At 41.9% G+C, this 20,320-nt stretch overlaps 1 protein-coding gene across 3 annotated transcripts; it reads right to left on the bottom strand.

Annotated features, from left to right (window-relative positions):
- Positions 1–5,435: 5,435 nt before the first annotated feature.
- Positions 5,436–19,306, bottom strand: LOC113478489 (D-beta-hydroxybutyrate dehydrogenase, mitochondrial-like). Of its 3 annotated transcripts, XM_026845749.1 has the most exons (6): positions 18,048–19,297; positions 14,259–14,559; positions 13,023–13,175; positions 10,138–10,268; positions 7,256–7,345; positions 5,436–6,446 (listed from the first exon to the last, which is right to left on the bottom strand). In XM_026845749.1, the coding sequence occupies exons 2-6, from the start codon at positions 14,368–14,370 to the stop codon at positions 6,063–6,065; spliced, it is 870 nt and encodes a 289-aa protein (XP_026701550.1). In that variant the 5' UTR covers positions 14,371–14,559; positions 18,048–19,297; the 3' UTR covers positions 5,436–6,062. The 3 variants fall into 3 exon arrangements, 2 of the variants coding, with proteins under 2 accessions (XP_026701550.1, XP_026701551.1); XM_026845750.1 differs by lacking the exon at positions 7,256–7,345 and having other exon boundaries at positions 5,439–6,446; positions 18,048–19,295; XR_003398068.1 differs by lacking the exon at positions 14,259–14,559 and adding an exon at positions 12,520–12,619 and having other exon boundaries at positions 6,330–7,637; positions 18,048–19,306.
- Between the last annotated feature and the right edge of the window lie 1,014 nt (positions 19,307–20,320).

The raw sequence follows: 20,320 nt of genomic DNA, 5'->3' as shown, positions 1-20,320 counted from the left end.
AAAAAAAAAAAAAAAAAAACAAACAAAAAAAACCCCAAACAAACACATTAGTGCCAACAGATGGGGGAAAACATTCAAAACTTGAGTTGAAGCATGCCATTCTAGAAGGCAACCACCACTTAGGCAGTGACTTCCCAAGCTCTCCATGCTGCTTTTCTGAATGCTTAGAGTCTAATTTCAGCCTCCGAGTGCCGCAAACCAAGCGGCCACCAGTGCTCCTGTTGGGCTTGGTAATCGGGTATGGGATGATGGTTGGCTGCTGCAGTGAGACTGTTTCCTTTGTACCTAGCCAAGGCTGGCTGTTGAATTATTTGCAAAGCACCTCTTGCATTAGGAAGCTCAAGGGCAAAGTCATTTTTCGACATGAAATATGTTTTGCCGGGGAAGTGGTGATGCGCGGCTGGATTCACATCCAACAGCATGGAAAGGCAGGTGATGCAAGGCACAGGGCTATGTGGTGAGACACGGCAACAGGTAGCACCATTTTAGCATAAACCATTTCATTATTTTCCCTGCAAGGAGTGTCATTTGTACAGTAGCTATTTCACGCTAGCACTTTGAAATGTGACTTGGCTGGATTATTAGTTTTGCACTGTTCTGCTTTGGTTGATTGCTTTCCTCTTTAGAAAATATATTGTGTGTTCCCTTCTCCTTCTCCCTGGTCCCACTAAATAGATGCTGCAGACATGGCACAGCAGAAGACATTTCCCTGCCTGTTATGTGTAATATTTAAGATTTTTTGCTGTTGCCACATACAAGGAAATACATGTGTCTTGACCTAAGGCCCAGGTGAATTCTCCCTTTTACATTTTGTAGTGTAGCACAAGTTAAATGCACGTTAGAAAAGCAAGCACATGTATCTTGAAATTTAGTCCAGCACTGAAGTTCCAGTCTGAAACATCTGTGTGACTTGACTATGGAAATTCTGGAAACTCTGGAACATGACAAGTGTGGGTAACTGGTATTTCACCCCATGTGTGGATGTGTGCATAAAGTGCATGTGTGTTTGGGGGGGATATTTAGTTTTTGTGCTTGATTTATTTTCTCACTGTGATCATCTTTCTGTGAGCTCTTTGAGAGTGATAATGAGGACTCATGATTCAAGAAGCAAAACATCCTTTTTTTCAGCAGCTGAACATCATACTGGATAGTTCAGAGTGACGTGGCTTCAAATGCAGAGCATCTCTGCCTTGCTTGACTGCTGCTCTGGTATTAGGGTACTGTAACATCTCCAAAATAAATAGGATCAAAATCCTATTAAAGAAACTCACAGTATTCCCTGCCTTTAGAGATAAATAAAGCTTGCCAGAGAAGCAGCTCGTCTGCAGCCTCAAGCTGTTGGGCTCTTTTTGGCTGACAGCTCAGTTCTGGAGCAGTGCCAAGCGAATGAAGGAATACAAGTGGGATGGTGGTGTTAAAAATGTAACTGACTGCATTAAGGAAAGAAAGGTGTAAACTGCCCAGAGCTTTGAACATACCGTGGAGCCTTGTAGCTGGAGATTAGAGCTTCCAGAGCTGAACCTGGGAAACACGTCACAGCACAGAGACACTGTTTCTCGCATGGTTTGGTACAGACCTCGGTGTCTGTGCACCACCTGAGTCTTCATCTGAGGGCAATGCTATCCAGAGGTTTGTGGAGCCCATAGCAGATAGGTTTTGCCTACTGTGTCAGCATCTGATAATGAGGTAATGAGTAAATTATTTCCTAACCAGAATTATTCTGAAGAACATCTATTACTGAGGTGTATATATGTTTTCCCCTTGTTTTACAGACTCTTAAACATTAACCTTAATTGCTCCTACAATATATGTGCTTCCTCATGATGGGTAAAGCCCCCATTACCGATATGCTCACTTTATAGTTCCAAAATGGTCTAATTACACATGAAAAGATTTCACCTCCAAAGAGTGCTTCAAAGTGCTTGAAATATACAGGCTGTGAAGTTTTGTTTGGTGTTAGCAGAAGGTGCCAGACTGACAGCACTGCACAGTCCCTGTATGGAACAATAGCTGTCATACTCAGTATCACTTGCCGTCTTTGTATTGTGCTGGGTTTTATCTGTCATTGTAAAAGCACGAGGATGCTACAAAATTCCCACGGCCAACCTCTGGAAGGAGGCTGTGCACTGTAAGGACTCTTGTGCTGACATCAGGTGGAAGGTGTGCTTGGGGATTGCATGGTTTTTCACTTAAGCCTTTCACTGCCCAAGTAATTACTACTGTTACTTATCTCTCTAGATTCTGATGCTAAAAATCTGCTGCACAGTGCATTACACCCAAAATCTCCCCGTTCAGATTTGCCAGTTTGGGAGGATGACACAAAATTACACATTTGGCTTATTCTGCAGGTTGTCCGGATTGTTGAAGTTAGCTGTGAGTTACACTGCAGAAGCATGAGATCAGGGTGGTAATACTGCTAAGTGTCTAAAACCCTCTGCTCAGCCCATCCGTAAAGCTGCAGTGGGAGTTAAGTGGGGGGGGTGTGTAACTGGTGGCGATGCTCACAGCGTCCCCGACTGTGAGTGCAGAGGTACAGCTCTTTTACCTGCCAAAACAGCCTGCGACCCAGGCTGGGGAGCTGTCATGGGTCCATTTCTCAAGCTGTGCCCTCTCAAGTTAGGGGAGTAGTCTTCTGGAAAGAACAATGAACTTCTGGAGATTATCTTTGTTTCCCACGGCAGCGCAACCACCTCAAAACTGTGTTGGTAGGTGATACCCTGCTAGTCCTTGTGTTACATGTGTATTTCCTGGGCTCTGCTTTCTTTTTTGATGACACTGTATGAAGCTGTTAATATCACTCAGATCAATGCACAACTTACTAAATTGATTTCGCTTAACTTTTTTGTTCTTTTTATACTCTTTCTGTAATTGCTTACGTCAAAAAAGCCAATGCTCATTCTTTCTGCCAATTAACATGCACTCTTAGGAATAAGCCCTTGCATAGAAGAGAAAATCCATGAAATAACTGATATAAGTGCTTAGTAAGAAAGCCCAATGGCTGGAATTTACCTCCTGGCCAAACCTCTGAAAAATCCATGTGTTTATACAGCTAGTAGAGTGCTCCATAACCCACGGTGGTATCATGTCTGCTTACGTACTTTATTAGATCCCTGACACTGTGTCCCTGGAGAATAGACTTGGGAGGCGTCTCTTTTGTGGTGGCTGTTTTCAAGGGAAAATGAAATTTTTCCTAAACTGTCAGCAGGGCTTATAATTGACGAGTAGTGACAAAAGCTAATGACTTCTGCCAAGAAATTCTCTGTCGAATGCAATCTGAGGTGAATGCTGTCAAACAATCACAGGAACGTGTCTGCAGCAGGTTAACCAGGCATTGGGAGAGGAGTAGTTTAGATTTAAGAGTAGTGTCAATAGAGTTTTGGGGTTTTTTTCTCTTTCATTTATTTGTCACCTAAGACACTGTAACTGATGGTTATTCTAAATGTTGTAAGTACAGGCTGCTTCTATGTTTCTGCACTTTAATTTGACTGGAGGTAAAGGTGATTTCAGGGTTGCTGGGTAAGAGGGAGGCACTTCTCACACAACAATGTGGCCAAGTAACAAAAGGGATGGTGGGGCAGCCAGCCCCAGCATCTGCTCCCCCAGTACCACGTGGGCCAGGATGAGGGCTGGGATCCCTAGAGCTGGGGGAGCTGTCCAGTGACACATAGGTGGGCAGGAGTTCGGCTGAAGAGCCAACAGCTCTGGGGGTCCCTGGAGTTCGTCACTGACTTGGTTAGCAATATTTGTTCACTAAAAGCTTCTCTTACCAATCCCACAACTTCTGTACCTTACAAAACCTATGGAGGAGGGAGCACTGCACCTCCTTCATCATAATTTCTTATGAAGGCCTCTTTCCTATTAAACCCAGGGACTTTGAAATCATTCCTGCTATTATTTTTTTTAAGGTTTACTTGTCAAATGCTGTGCCTTGGAGCCCATATAACTCAGTGGGAGGATTCCAGATGACTTTCAGTGGGAGTGCATCAGGCCTGTTAATAACTGAAGCTCTGACTCTCTCTTGATTAATTCTTTATATGCAGATCACAATATAAAAAAGCTGAGGAGGAAGATGAAAGATAATAATTTTGTAGCTATTTTTCAGTTAGCTTCCATGCTGACATGTTAGACAGCAATTGAAAATACAAACTGCCTTCATTTGTCCCATCTGTTCTCATCCGGCCTGTCGCTGCATCCCATATGAGATACTACACACTGCAAGTTCTTAGTTTTCAAGGACAAGGAATAAATGTTCTGGAGTGTTGCTCATCTGATGTTACATGAGGCAACTGAAATATTGATCACATGCTTCACCACACACACAGCCAGTAAAGGAGGAATTTTCAGTTGAAAGTATTTCATGTTGTCAGTATCTGGGAGGCAGCTCTTCTGGTGGTCCTGGCTCTCGGCAACAACTTAACTGCTGTAGCTTTTAGAAATACAAACAGAAGGGAGACCATGCAATGGAAAGCAGCATTGTCTCTGAGGCAGAGAGAAAAGTGTGTATCCTGGGCTTGATGGAGAAACATCTGGGTTTCAAAGCTGCTCAGTCCCTACTTACTGTAAGGAAGTGTAATCTGCACAAAGAATGGCTAAGAACATGAATGCAATTCTTCCAAAGCAATGTAAGGCTGCTGAAATCCCTGAGGTCAAGCAGGTGAAATTCCTATACAAGAAATCAATTTGTTCAGTTGGAATAAGGCTTGTTCCTATTCCCTTGCCTGGCCTTCCTCATTTATGGTTAAATCAGGAGAGTGGATGATAATCATCCGATAATCTTGCTGTTGATGGGCAGGGGAACAGATGGGAGCCCTGGCTTGTCCTCTTACCAATGCCAGCTCCAGGGACAGGTCCAGCTTTTGGGAAGAGAAGATGTTCCACAATCTAAAAAACGTGCATTAAGATGGCTGTTTCCTTGCTGAGTGTATTGGGAGAGGACCTGGAATAGTCAGTCTGTTTGCTCATCTCACATATGTTTCTGATTCAGGCTGCCCAATTACACACCAAAAGAGAAAGTAACCTTTCTGATTAAATGCATTAGGAAAGACTTCCCAGATATACGATGCAATTTCTGGTTCAGACCAAGAAGTTAACTAGGTCAATTTATACCAGTCTTCGGTTTGATATGGGAGACCTGGCATGGGGGAGGCTGATGCTCCACGCTGCTGTCCTGTATCTACCAGCGTCACCACAGTTGATCCCAGGTATTCTGGGATCTTTTGATCCCAGAGTTCTTGGATTTTGTGCCATGCCACAACCAGCCAAATTTAAAACTGTGTATGTGTAAACCAGCAATCCTTTCCACAACGGTTAGTGGGAGACTGCTAATGAAGACAGTGTGTTCAATTCATCTCCTAGAATCACAGTATGGTTTGGGTTGGAAGGGATCTTAAAGATCATCTAGTTCCAAGCCCCCTGCCAAGAGTAGGGACACCTTCCACTAGAAGGTGTTACTATATGTTACTAAAGTTCTCCTGTTGATGTTAATAGATACTTTTTTCATCTGACCTTGTTCCCCGTAATAGCAAAAACAGAGCTCCGGGCTGCATATGTTCTAAGCTACAGGTCACTACTGCACACTGGTATCTGTCACCTTGGTGTTTAGTGCTTCGACTATACGTTAACACAACGATTAATCCAGACATTAGATAAAAGATAGAGTTTATTTAGGATTGAATACTCATTTGCTACCTACTTTCCAAAGTCCAGGACATACTGGTTTTGTTACAATTTATCAACACCTGAAAAAGTGCTGAACTTGTAGTCAGACAAGACACTGCTTCCATATTAAAACCTTGTTATTCAACTCTTCCTAACTTTCTATAGCCACCTAACTCCATTCAAAGTATTTCAAGGTCTATTGCTCATTCCTAACTTTTCCATTAGCCTCTTTCCATCATCCCTAATAAATTACTACTCAGGTTCCTACAAATAAGGTATTTTCATCTCTGCTGTAATTATTTCAGGTGTGCAGTTTGCCCGTGGGATAGGCTCTGTTTTGTCTCCATCATATCTCTAACACAGTAATTTGGTATTTCTGGGGGCATTAGATTGAGCCCTGGCTTTCACAGCTTAAAAAACCACCTGGCTTGAGTCACTAAACAGTACCAACTTTGCTGCTCAGAGCATAAGAAAAAAAGAGAATCCATCACAACAGTTGGAAGTAAAGCACACACAAACACTAGTGCTCTCTCCTCCAGCTTCGCTACCATGTAATGTGCCTTGGGTGCAGGGTACATTAAGGCATCTACCATAGCATCTACAAACTCATTGCCATTAGTGCTTCCTTCACCGAGTATGCTGTTGAAAAAGTTTGCCTGCTCTTGAACATACTCCCGATTGTAATCTGCCTTTTCCTCGTCTCTGAGTTCAATCCAAATCTCTTCGGCACTGTCTGGTGGCTGAATTTTTGTAGAGCGTGCATAATTTCCTGGCTGAATAATACAGACCTAAAAGCAAGACGTAAAACTTATCAAGATGCAATCCGTCATTCTGAATTCAATTAAATACTGTAGTCAGTAAAACAGATCAAAAACTTTCTGCAAACAGATTTCTTCTAGAAAATGCTGCTTTGTTGAAATTTTAACCTTGAAAACTTGACTGAAATAAAATACATTCCCATGAAATGTTTAAGATTGCAGAGGTGCTTTATTCTGACTTCCTCATTTTGCTCTGATGATAATATTCATTTTGACTACTCAGCATATCTTCACAGAATGCAGTAGTGCATCTTTGATTTTTATAGAATGCTTAATGAAATAAATGTTTTGACAGTACTGAGACAAAGTGCTTCAGTATGACTTTGATGTCTCCAAAGTGGAATACTTTGGATTTTTCACTCAGTGGCAAATCTTACAATTGGTAATTTTTTTGCCCCAGTTTGGGAGAAAAGGAGGATGTCAAAGAAAATTATAAGGTCCTTGGAAAAGAAATGCAGTTTTCCCCAAGTAGGTGTAATTAAAAGGAAGACAAGTATTGTTAGCCAAGTACAGATGGGGACCAAAGGTCCTGGCCTAGCTCTCACTGAGTCATTAGCTAATTTCCATAGATTTCTGGGCATGTAGATTTAAACTGAAAGCACAGAAATCCTTTGCTGCTCTGCCTGTTTTCTTTGCGTGTGTTGTTGTCCTGAGGCTTCTGGGGGATTTCAGAGCAGGCTGAGTACTCACAGTATGCACGCTTCTCCTCAGTTATCAGCAGCCTCGTTAAAACTATTTGTAGATATGCAACATTAAAAACTCTGTGGCATTTAACTGACCTGAATTCTAAAGACTAGAACACAAGGGAGGCAAAACAGTGCTGAGTTCTGTAAGAGACTTGGGGATCTGGCAGGCGTTCTCTGAAAAATCTGTGGTAATATAAAGCTTTAATGTCTCAAATCTGCCACCCATCCCATCTACCAGTGGCTTCCACCTGTGTGCCGGTGCAGGCACGTGCCTGCACTTGGCCGGCAGCCACTGGCGCACTGCACACCAGAGGGGTTGAGATGCAGGTGCTCTATGTGGGGAGCTGGAAGGGATGTGGGTGAGCTCCAGCAGAGAGGCAGCATGCATCACTGCAGGCATCTTATGCTGCCTCAGGTAGGTTTGTCACTGGGCATCTTCGGGAGCCCTCCCCTTGAGTGCTTGTAGTGCTAGGGCCTGAATATTAGGCCCTGAAATAAAGTTGACCTCAGATGAACCTCACAACCAAACGTTATCCATTATTAGTATCTGCTAATTAGTAAAATCTGTATTACCATTAGCGTTTATTATTAGTCCCTGATCATTAATGAAATATGTATGCTCATTACGGAAAGATGTAGCTTAGACAAAACATAGTCAGTAGTGAGGATGAAATGTCCTGAGAATGAATCCAACTTTCCTTGTATGGCCTTGTTCAAGGCTGAGAAACCAGGTGTCTGGTCTTGCTGGAAACTTTGTGGGAACAGAAGCAAGTAGACAAAGAGATTCCCCTGGTTCCGTTTAGCCTTGTTCATGGCCGAGAACCCAAGTGTTTGGCCTTGTTAGAAACTACCTTGATTTTCCCCACAAGTCCTGGCCAGGCTTTGGGTGGAATGCAACAGGAGGATGAAACCTGCTGTTTCCACACAAAAAAAAGGTGCAAGACATTTTGACTTGCTGATTTTTGGTACATAAGGCTGGACCCGCTCACAGTGACTTTGGATGCCTCACCTACGCATCACGTAGGACTTCTCACTTGTTGGGAAAGGCTCTCCAGATCCTCACTGCAACCGGGGCTCCCAGCGACTGCAGGTCTGGGTGTTGGTAGCATATGGAAGTTGTGATGGATCTTTGTTAATCACTTGTTCTCCCCATCATGTAGTAATGATTAGGTGCATTGCCTTGCTTGTTCTTATTTTCTATAATGTATGTAGTAATAATTAAGTGTACTATTCTGGTTATATCCTTTAATTAATAACAGTGAGATCAGCCTACTCTTTTCACTTTGGTGTCTGTGTTTAATTGGCATCCTCGATCAGCAAAACAGCACTGTTTTCAAAAGTGTTCACTATTAGCCAAACTAATGCCAATAGTAAGCTTCCCACATTTCTTTTAAACAAAAGGGCTTTGAAAACTTCATGTTTTGCAGGTTTTTGGACTTGGCTAGGAGAGATATATATTTAGTTTTCCTCCCTTCCTTGATTTTCCATAGTCTTTCTAATGGAAGACACATACTTTGTTTCCTGTAGGCAGCCAGCTTGCCTGGCCAGAGTTCAGTGGGACAGAGCCATAGCTCCATCTGTTCCTTGCCATCTCTGGGCGACTTTCTCCTGAAAGGACCAAGGGAATAACAGAGCAGGGGAAGGAAGCACAGAGAAGAGGGACTGTGTATTCTTCAGGCTCTCTGCAGGGTAGGTTCTCAGGCACATGCCAGCCAGTGTCTTGCATACAGTGAGAAACAGAAAAATAACTCTCGTAGATATTCCAGAAATGTTTGTCAGCCTGGCTTACTGTGTTGTGTGCTGGGGCTATTCTGGGGGTAGGGGAACTTTAAAAATCCCAAACCAATCAAAGTAGCTAACCTGTTAAACTAAGCTACTCCATGCATTTGAGATTATCCTCAGCTAATTGGTTGAAATCCTCATCATGCTGTGTGGGATCAGGATGTGTAAAATCACTTGCATTTTATAGCATTTTATATTTATCTGAGAGGGGTAGTTAATAGATATGCAGCTGTAATTTCTTCCAACACAAAACTTATGAACAATGCTGTAAATCTGTATATGTAAAGAGTACACCAATGTAAATCCTCTAAGGAAGACTTTTATTGTTTGAGTGTTTAAGCAGTGGAGTGACTCCAAGGAAAAAGCCTAGCGAAGCTCCTTAAAAATGTAAGCTTCAGGTTTGACTATCAGTGTTGCTTAGACAGGGCACTAAGAGCATTCTTAAAGCCTCTTAGGTTAAGGGAATAAAAACATGATTACTCTGCATGATAATGTCTCTTGCAGTGTAGCTGCTCCCATAAAAAGGAAGGATCTTTCAAGCGCTGATATTGTGAGAGAAGAAAGAACCCCTCAGGTAAGTGACAAGCCTTCCTTTTCACTGTACAGCACTCAACATCTGGGCTCTTTGCTCCCACAGCCACCCCAGAGAAAGTTTCGGTTACTTGGTACCGTTACGAGCTCTTCACAGAGTGTGGCACTGGTCAGGCAGCCCTATCTCAGAAAGTTTCTCCACTGCAGAGGATGTGGAGAAAGTGTGGAAGTTGCAGTGTTGGCACAAAGAAGACATGCTATCCCACAGCTTCTCAGAAATGCAAATATCACCCAGGTCTGCTGTTCTCGGTGATTTCCAGCTGACTGATCAGCCACAAAGAAACCACCTCTTTCCAATGGGAAGTCGCACCCATGGATTCAGCTCTGATCTTCACCTTTGTCATCTGGATGTGTGGAGCTGACTTTGCACAAGATTAGATACTATTTTGCATGCTCTTGTTCTTGTTCCCTTAGCCAAAATTTCCGCCCCGACACTGTTGTCTGGTATTCTTTGTGCAAGTTGCTTGCTTCTTTCCCCACTCAAAGATGCATTTCAGCTCTGTAGGAAGTTTCTGGAGTGAAACATCTCTCTTTCTCATAAAGAAATCCATGTTAGAAATAGCAGGGAGTTTCACACAACAGCTACTTGTTACATCACTTACCCAGACACCAAACTTCTTCATTTCCAGTCTTAGAGCATCACAAAATTTTTCAATAGCTGCCTTTGTCATAGAATAAATGTCATTTCCCAGAGAAAAATAGGCAATAATGCTGGACATGAAAACAATACATCCTGCAGAGAAAAGAGTGCAAATAATGTAACTTCAATCTCAGTCTTTAACATAGAATTGATTACCCTGAGTCTTCTGAACTACTAATAACGTGGTATTCAGCATGATGCTGTTTTAATACACAGTATGCCAAAGCTGGGCTGTGTAAGTGCAGTCCCAGCACAGAAGTGCACTCGGCTTTGTTAAGCAGAGAACTTCACACAAAAATCTTCCTTTCATCTGGCAACAGATGCTGGACTAGACAAAGTGTAACACGTTCCCAATGTGCTGCTTATTCCTTCTGAGTCTGAGGCAGGATGAAAGAGATGGAAACAAAGTAGTCCCCTAAAAACTTTAGACTGAAAAACAGTAATAGAAGACAATAGTAGTAATAGCAGAAGGACTGCAGAAGACAAGAGCAGATAATTTTCCCTGCACTGGCTGTATGACTACTAATACCATTTTTACTGCACTAATGACGTCTCTGCACTAAGACCTGGCTTACAGCTGTGCAGGTAAAGTCAAAATCAGACTGTTCTGTGACAGGCTTCACCAGAGAAAGGTGACTTGACAAAATGTGTGCAACCTTACACCGCCTTGCTTGTAATTTCCGTGATCCCTGCTGCTTTTTTCCCCTTTGTAACTCTTGCCAAATGCAGGCATGCCTTAAATAGAGATTTCGGATTTGAGGCACTGGGCTGTGGTTCATTTCCATTGTTTCCTTGTAAATTTCTATCACATAGTAAGAAATGTGTGAATGTGGATATATAAATACCAGAGGCAAAAGAGAAGACGGTCTCGTTGCTACCAATACAGAGAACATAGTTGTACCCCTATTGCTGCCACAGATGCATGTATGGTAATGTCTGGGGCCCAGATTGGACCAAGTGGTATAGGCTTGTGGAATATCAAAAGGGTATCATGGGAATACAGTGAAATCTGTCATTCTGAATTAGGCCCCCCTGCCTTCCTACACAGTGTCTGGAATAAATCTTGTATACAGTAACAGGAGAACAACTACCAGCTTGCTGATCAAGATGGTACATCGGCTGGCCTAGCCACCTAGAAAAGTTATGGGGAAATGTTGTTCCTCTCAGAGTAGGATGCTTAAATTCTAGGCTGGAGGGAAATACCTCCCTTTCTAAGTATTAATAATCTTCAAGTTTTTTCTTAGAACAGCTGTTCATCCTAAAATGGCAGTAAGCCCCTTCCTTCAGAACACAACTACTGGGTAAGTGATGGTAGGATGAGCTCTGCCTCCTTTAGCCAGTGGGTGATATGGGGCACACCCCCAGGATTTGGGACACATCATTTAACTTCTCTCTTTGTCTAACATAACTGAAGCCCAGCTTTCCCAGGAGAATGCTCTAACATCCATAATTCAAGCTTTTCAATTGGAGAGGTCACTTGCTGCCCCCCAAAACATGAGCTCTAGCTATCCTGGCTGTTCCTGCAAGGAAGGAGACAGGAAACCTAGGATTCTTCTTAGAAGTCTTGTGGCTTCCTCTCCTACATAGATGGGACTTGAAAGTAGGAATTCAGGCATTTAATAAAGACAGCACTGACAGCAGAGTATTCCTTTGAGTGAAGGTACTATGTATGTGCACGCATCCAGACCCAAACCTTCTAAAAGTTTATCCATGTGCTTAATATTATACACACAATTAGTCTGTTTCACTTCAAAATAACCCTGTGCAATTCAGGAAGTCAAACAAATGCTTCTGGTGGATCAGCATTAGAGTTTTAGCAGTAAGTAGAACATCACAGGAAAAAAGGAATGTCTCCCTTTGTAATGGCCACATAACACACCCACTGGGTATATGCAATAGCACATTCTTTTACAAAAACACATCCAGCTTGCAGTATTTAAAGGTTTCTTTTTTCTTGCATCAGAATATCATCAACCAAAAGCAACTAGGCAGAAGGAAGCAGGGTATCCAAAAAGCAGACGCTTTTATCTTACCAACATTTTGTGTAACAGTGACATCTGGGGCTTCCAGATGAAACCTAGCCCTTACTGTGCTTGACACTGTATACACACAGAACAAATCCTCACCTTAAAGAGCTTACAACTTCAACAGACAAGCTAAGCAAAAGGAAGAGAAAGGAAAAGGGTATCTTTGTTTCTGAGATATAAAGGGGGACAGGTAGGGAGCAAACTGCAAAGCATCTGAGACATACTGCAATGCTGCAGAGGGCTAGTTGAACCATTTCTTCTCAGGAGAAAGGATAAAGCCCACGCATACAGAGGTCCATGCAAACTGTTTCACATACTTGGAAGTTTCCTGCCCAAGGTCATAGAGAGGATCTTGCTACGCCTGGAACTGGAAGGTGGATGTCTCCAGTTCACCTCTGTAGGGTCATCCTTCCTCTCCTAATTGCCAAACAGTAAAACAGTAAAGCCTAAATAATAAGGCTAAGCAAGAGTTTATTGGATCTTTGTGTTTTCTGATTGTCAGTGCTCACAAAGTTTTGCCTGGGCTTAATGATCTATTGTAAGCATTTTTTCTCTCTTTTTTTTGAGTCAAACAATGTGATAATTCATTATTTGTAAAGACCTTTTCTATGTATTGTAAAGACAGACTCTTTAAGAGTATTTTTCCCCTTATAACTTTACCCACTTTTCAGGATCAAGTTGCTCTTTCAGGCCACACAGGAGGTGGCTGTCATTTCAGTTCAATGAGAGACAATTAAAGCTTCTTTTATAGATGCTACTTTACACTGTTTATAGTAAGCTAATTATTCTACAACTCTAAATAACGGTGGATTAGCATTACCCTTGTATTTCCTTAGAAGTGAAAGAAATGCCAGTATTGTCCTGATGCTCCCAAGGAGATTTACATCTGCATTTTTTTCATATTTCTCCATAGACAGCCACCCAGTCTCGCCAAATGCTGATATTCCTGCATTGTTGACAAGCCCCCAGAAACCTATGGAAGAGAAATGTCTCAACAAGCATTTTTCACTGCAAAAACCACCACCATTAGGCAACAAAACACCACCATTGATTTGAACCCTTGGAAACAACTTTTCAGTTGTGTTATCTTTTTGTCCTTTCTACTTGTAAGTGCAGGCATGTTTTGTTTAATGAAGAAATGGAATTGTGGCTATTATCTGGCCTATCTAAGTTTCAGTGCTATTTAATCACTCACTTTATAGTTGTCTTAAGTTATTTATGAATAACATGATCTGGGATACTATATCTTACTGCCAGTGTGGTGTACCATTTTACTCCTTTAATCCCACTGTGTGCTATGAGCAGCTCTGTGAAAATTATATTAAGCAGTCTAAAGGCTAAAGGGTAATATTTTCAAAGTTCCTAACTAATTTAGGAGCCTAAGTCTTGGCTCCTTTGACAGGATTTTGAGCTTCAATTCCTCCTGAAATCAGCCAGAATCAGGTACATGGGTGTAGCATTGGGTAAAGTAGCCCAGTAATATCTGTGGCTACTCTATTTTTTTAGATTTTGTACTCTTGAACAACTCTATTGCCCAAATAACAACAGGTTTGGCTGCTAAAAAGCCCAGCCTCCTGAAATGCAGGAATATTCCAGTGTTTACAAGCACGAATTTATCAGCAGCAAAGCTTGTTCTGACACAACCCTCTGCCAGAAAGTGGAAGCCCTTTAGCCCAGAGCCACAGAACACTTGGTGTAAGCACTGTGCAGCGCTAATAACCTCTGTTGTTGGAAATGCTTTTCCACTGAAGAGTAGAGCGCTCGCAGTTTGGAGCTGACATGCTGACTGAACGCTAATTAAGCCATGCTCACTTGTTCTTGCATTCAGACCACGTATCTGTAGATGTACGGAAAAGCAGTGAGTGATATGGTGTGTTTGAACACATTCCCGTTTCTGTCCTCAAATCCTGACTGAGGGTATTTCTAGGGTGACCAGTGGTGTAACTAAGAAGTACATAGAGTAGCCTGAATTTTTATTATGCACTTTTTTTAAGAGTTCTTGTACATGTCTGAGGCAAACGATTGTTTTGTCATGCCCTCTGCAGGATCTCCAGGCCTGGGTTTCTGGTGAGGCAGAGTGGGTAACAATGACTCTTTTCCTTCTTCTGGACACAGGGTCTGGGGCATGTGTATGTGATGCCAACCCAGCTGTAGCCTGCTGTACCCATGGTGGCAAAGAAACTCTTGGGGATCCTTTGGTTAACCTGGTGAAGGTGCTGTAGAAACCCTTGGGCTAAACTCTCTTCTTTCTGGTCTTCTCTGACAAAGCTACTGCGATGATTTCATGGTGTCTTGGTCATTCCAGAGCCTTGCCAAGAACTATTAATACAGGATTTAATTCACAACAATAGTTAAAGCTGAAACAGACCATTTTTTTGAATTCATTTGCAAAGCAGAACTCTGTAAGCTTTCCTAACATATACACACTACTTGCATTAATAATTAAATTGGGGTTTAAACAGAAACAAAGTTCTTTCAGTGAATGTCTCATCTGCAGAACAAAACACTCAAATCCAGGAATTTACCACGCAAAACTTAAATCTGTGCTCCAAAGAGAATAAGTCCTTATTCAGCAGTCTGTCACACAGCAATCTTTGACTCTGGACCTCTCTTCTAACTTTAGATGCAGACTGACTGCTGTCCTAGTAATGCAGCAGTTTCCTGTGTACTCACCTCTTTTTCCACTGCCCCAAATGTTAGTGGACAGAGGAGAGAAAATGGACCAAAAAATTGGCCGCTGGAATCAGTCATCCTAGACTTCTTTCTTCCTTCTGCCCTGTTGGTTCAGGGCCTTTCCATATTTTTGTGGCTTTATTTTTCCTTATTAAAATGGAACTAGCCCTGTGGGACTGACCTCCTTATAAAATGCTTCCGGATCAATGGACTGGAGTCCTCTGTAAAAGCTAATTATCAATATTTTTGTACTTGCACATGATCTGACCTACAGATGGACTGAGTAACTGCATGCCCCATCTGTTTCTGTATAAGGCTGGAGGTCTCTGTACTCAGATTTATTTTTACATAACCTAGCTCTAACACAACACAGACTAAAGCCTGGCATCATTATAAAAGCAGTTCCCTGAACTTCACAGCTTTACCTTTTCCAATTAAAAAAAACACAACATCATTTTGCTTCTGCCACTGCATCCTGCACAGCACAGCAAGAACACTTGCTTCACACACCCCTGAATTCATTAGGGCTTCAGCAATACAGCCATTAAACTTCAGACAATTAATTTTCTTCCTCTTCCTCTAAACTGTGAAACACAGAATTTAGCTTGCCACGCTTAAGTTTTCTCTCCAGCCATTTGCCTCATGGGCCTTGAAGACTCCAGGTGGTTAGTGGTGAGGCCAGCCTATGTGTATAAACAGGCAGAGTTCACAAAATAATGGCTCCTTCTTTCTGTGCAGTGGCCAAATCCAAAGTCAAGAGAAGAAAAATTGGCTTGAGTTAAACTGAAATGGACTTTTCCGAAGAGAAGATTAAGTAAAACGTAAAAAGAGATTTTGCTTAGGGTCAGGTCAAAAGATTTTGTTTGCCAAGTGAAACAGCTGAAGGAGAAAGACATTGCATTTCCTCAGTGTCCATGCACAGACACATTAGGACAAAGCAGCTGGTGTATGATCTGGGAGGGAAAAAATTACTCAGACTGCCAAAACGGAACTTGGTCCCAGCACAGTTTAGGAAGAAGGGTGTTAGACTATGCTATAGCAGGCAGGAAATAAATAATCTGGAAAGCATAAATGGCCATCAAAGAGATTTTTGCTTATGTCTGTATTGGGAAAATGGATGCTGAGGACAAAAATTAAAAGATACAGCGAGGAATCTAAAGAATCACTTTAGGAAACCTAACTTAAGATTAGTGAGGCTTTCAGGAGAAACACTCACATAACCTCCCAGATAATTTCTACTTCAAGACATGTTGACCAAAAGGCACATATCCAAAGTCATTACTTAAGTCCAAAAGATGCCTGACGTTTTTCCAGAAACTCTTAAAAGCCCTCTTCCTATTCAAGTCAATCAAGCTGTGTGCTTGCAAAACCTTTTGAAAATCAGGCCATTTCTATGTAGGTGCCTACACACAGATATCTGAATTTGGCCAGATTTTCTAAACTCAAACATGTATTCTTGGTATCACTGATCTTTGGAGTTTCTTATCTAAACCTGACAGGCTCCTTCCTGAAAGATTCCAATCCAATACTAAAGGAAACTAGCCAAAGGAAGGAGAGTGTGATTTGCCATATTCCTACCAAAAAGTGAAGAGAGGGACTAAACCAATGTGTCTGTGGCAATGCAGGGTGTCTGTGGTAGCAGAGCAGCTGAGACTCCTGAGTTTTACACATGTACATTCATGAATCAACATCTTTTGCTTGAAATATTACACTGTGGTTGTCTTCACTGCAAGGATGAGTCTATCTATATAGGAAGTCTGGGCTAAAATATGGTATCATGGGCCTACTGGGTGGATTCCATGAAGAGAAAACCTTAATTAACTGGAGGAGAGTACTTAATAACTTTGGATTAGGAGGTAAGACTAAAACTAATATCCCTCCTTCCCAGCTAGCTACATGTCACCCACGCACAACAGGCAAGGAGAAGAAGAGAAATTCCTGGTTTAAACAGAAGAAAAACAGAAAAAATACAGAGGTTTGCTGTAGAGCCTAAGAGAGTAGCAAGTCAAAGTCCTGGTCTACTTCATATTGGCTTTAATGTGCAAGTGTAATAAGTATCTTCTTTCTAAGCAAGAAAGGACTCTAAATATTTTAGAAAGACATCTTAATAGGTGCACAAGCCATAAAAACAGATAAAGAAAAGGGAAGGCATCAGAGCCAGCAGATTTATATGGAGGGACAGTTAGTTAGCTCTAGAGAATGAGCTAGGTACCATGGAAGTTGATTTGCCATCCTTTTCAGACTGATGTAATTTCAGTCTAGAATAGAACAAATGTTTACAAGGAAACAAACTATGAAGTGGCAGAATGTCTAGCTAGGTCTGTTACCAGTAGTATGGATTTCTACTCTTGCATAACAGAGAGAGAAGACAAGGTGGAGCTTGGGTTAGTTATCTCATGGTTACAGCATAATTAGAAGGTGTAGGGAGTACTGTGGTTTATTCCTGAGTTTTCATATATTTTATGTACATTCTGTACTGAACGTACTTAAAGCAGAAAGTCTTTTATCTTTTAGTCTTTTGTAAGTCTGCTATCCCAGGCCCAGGAAAATGACAGAGTATAGTATTCCTCCATGACTTCTCTTGCCACCAGCAACTGCTGAGTGAGGTTTCTTGGACTCATTCTCTCCAGAACCAGGAACTTCTCAGGCATTCCCACGCGGTGAACTGAGTCGGTAGCAGAGTGTGACTCTTGTGTCCAGTGGAGCCCACAACTAGGTGGTTAGGTTTTCCTTTGGGACTCCAGGCAAAATATACAGGCTTTACAGTGTAGAACTGCAGCCTCTTCGACTTGAGCCCAGGTCTGAAGCAACTTAAATCTGCCAAAGAACAAGATTCAGGAGGCACTTGAACTCTCTGAGCCACTGTTCATTGCCAGCTTCTTGTCTGGAGAGTCCTCTGTTGTAGATGGTGCACTCTGCAGGAGAGAGACTCTCTTACTTTGTCTGTATATCAAATCTAGAACAAAAGTATGTGATCCTGTCTGGGATCATAGGTTTTATGGAAATACAAGCAGAAACAAGCATTCTGCAGGTTTGAGAGGATAAAAATAGTGTATATAGACATAATAAACACACAAAAACATGTGTTTTCATCAAATACAATGACAGATTTAAGATAAAGCCAAAATTTTGGTTTATCAGTCAGATTAAGATGACCTGGAAGACAACAAACCTGCCAATGTCTGACATTCAAAAAAGTCATATTTGTCCAAGATGTACAGTCCATGGAAAGGATGATACTATAATCATAAAGAATAAATATTTAATATTTACCAGGATTTATTCTGAACTATTTAAACACAGCATGCAAAAAGTGATCGTTGTTTAGCCGCTCTCTCATTGTTTTGGTACATCTTCTGAGGTTTTAGTTTGGAATGCATAGCCTTTGGATACCTACCATTAAATCTGGAGATTGCTGAAGTGGTTTCTTTCTGACCGTTTTTGGAATTATACAGGAGCAGTTTAGTGATCTGAATTTCTATGTCCAGCATGCTTCTGTGACATATTTAAAATCTTTGGTACCTGAGTGGAAGTGGTGGTAGTAAAAATGGCATAAAGCACAGAGTGGGAACAAACCCCAATAAACGCCTAAAGATCCCCAGAGGTAGATGCCTCTTCTCAGTTTCTACAGGGAGTTGCTGAGTAGAATTACCCAGTTCTGAGGGAGGAAGAGACAGAGACAGAGCTGTCCAACAGCACTTAGAAGCTAAAAATTACATACTGAACACTGCCAGTAACTATTTTAAAGGTGGATGTTTTCACCGCTTTGAAGTAAAATAATGTATGTTCTACTATGACCTTTCAGCACAATCCACTGGATTACTACATCAGTTTGAATTGTTTGTGCAAAAACCAAAAGCTGATGTTTTTATCTGTCCAATGCTTATTTAAAACCAGCCTTCTGGTCTCACCACCTGCTCTTTGTTCTCCTTATTAATATGAGAGCTAACCTTCAGTTGAATTGTTAAATTGAAACTGTTTTTATAAGTTAAAATACCAAAGAAAACAACACATCTGTTTTCAGAGGTGCCAAGAAGGAATACTCCTACTGAAGTATTTTGCTTAAAGACTCTACATAAGTAGAGTATCCTCACAGTTTCTTTACATTTGAGATAAAAATACTTACTCCCCTGTATTTCATAAATTATGAAGAAGACTTGTGGCAATTACTTCACTAACATCAGACATTAAAATAACTCATTTGTTCCTTTTTATTTAATAAAATTAGGAGGGAGATTACTTAATAACTGGGAGTTTTCCCAAATGGTGTATGTGTTACTTGGATCTATAAAATTACTTTTTCTTCTCTGCCTTTGCTGAGTACCCTCAAAATGCTGCAGCAGAAGAGCTGACCAACAAAAGAAAAAGGCTTTCATAAAACGTGTGCTCTGCCTGTGTGTGTGCCCAGCCCCACGTTACAGGTGTAAAGGCCCAACTGACATCCAGATGTTGTGTGTGCGCTGCATTTCAACACCAGCTGTGCTCGAGTGGCTTTCCTTGGCCCCTCCAGCAAGCCCCGATGTCTCAAGCATGATTTGCCTTGGTCTGAAGGCATGGGTCCACACACCGATGAGCAGCAAGGACAGACAGCAAGTTAGTGCTGAACTGTGGACTCCAGAGTCTACATGACAGCATGAACACCCCCACTGCATAAACTGCCAGAATTACAGCATAAATTATCTGTAAACCAGAGTTTTAGGGGACCCGGTCCCCAGCTAGCCTATAAGGGCTTTTGTGAGTCATCTGCGTTGTCTCTGCAGCTTGGGAAAGAGGCTGAGAGGGGAAGGCTCTGCCTCTTAATCAGATAAGGTCAAGATCAACCATAAATACACGTAATTAATGAGCAGCATCTATGCTTTTTCTTACTTCAATTCTCTTTTCATCCCCTTCCCAACATGCTAATGATGCAGGCAGGCAGAGGCCTTGCATTTCATTATCATTCTGCATGCTTTATTCTCCACTTGTTTTCCCTCAGTGAGCAGGAATGGTTTGTCTGTAATTCTGACAGAATCTTACTTCTGAGCCTGAGTAAGCCTGCTCTGAGCCAAGTGTATTCCCCAGTGTTGCACTGGGTGACTCTCACCGTGCAGCCCAAGTGGGAAAGGAGGTAACTGTGGCCCCATTACCTGCGCTATGTCAAGTGTTCTGAGGGGATAACCCAGGATTTAGGTTGTCTGCAAGCTAAAAATCTATACACCCAAGGGAATAGATAATTGACAGGTTTCCTTTTAAGTAACCCTTCCAGTGACTAGCTTGACAAATCTCCAGTTGTACCAAGAAGCGGCGCGGCAGCTGCCCTTGTTGCATTTCCTTTCTTTATTCTCCCTTTCACAAATCATGCCCAGAAATTCATCACCTTCCACCTCTGACGTGTGCATGCCTGTTCTCCTCCACCTTCCCTGTGGTTTCCTCCTGTTGGATACCTTGAGGAGGGATCCTGGGGAC

The sequence above is a fragment of the Athene cunicularia genome (assembly GCF_003259725.1).
Source record: "Athene cunicularia isolate RWA chromosome 3 unlocalized genomic scaffold, athCun1 chr3_part1, whole genome shotgun sequence".
NCBI classification, from domain to species: Eukaryota; Metazoa; Chordata; class Aves; order Strigiformes; family Strigidae; genus Athene; species Athene cunicularia.
This window is presented reverse-complemented; position numbering and strand designations above follow the sequence as displayed.

What these genes read in the sequence shown, in the direction of transcription:
- LOC113478489 (XM_026845749.1), bottom strand. Translation starts at nt 14,370, where the DNA reads ATGGGTACAGCAGGCTACAGCTGGGTTGGCATCACATACACATGCCCC. An exon ending in ACTTCTAAGGAAATACAAGG is followed by an intron (nt 10,269 to 13,022) that starts GTAATGCTAATC and finishes TTTTCTCTGCAG; the next exon opens with GATGTATTGTTTTCATGTCC. An exon ending in TTCTAGTCTTTAGAATTCAG is followed by an intron (nt 6,447 to 7,255) that starts GTCAGTTAAATG and finishes TCTTGCTTTTAG; the next exon opens with GTCTGTATTATTCAGCCAGG.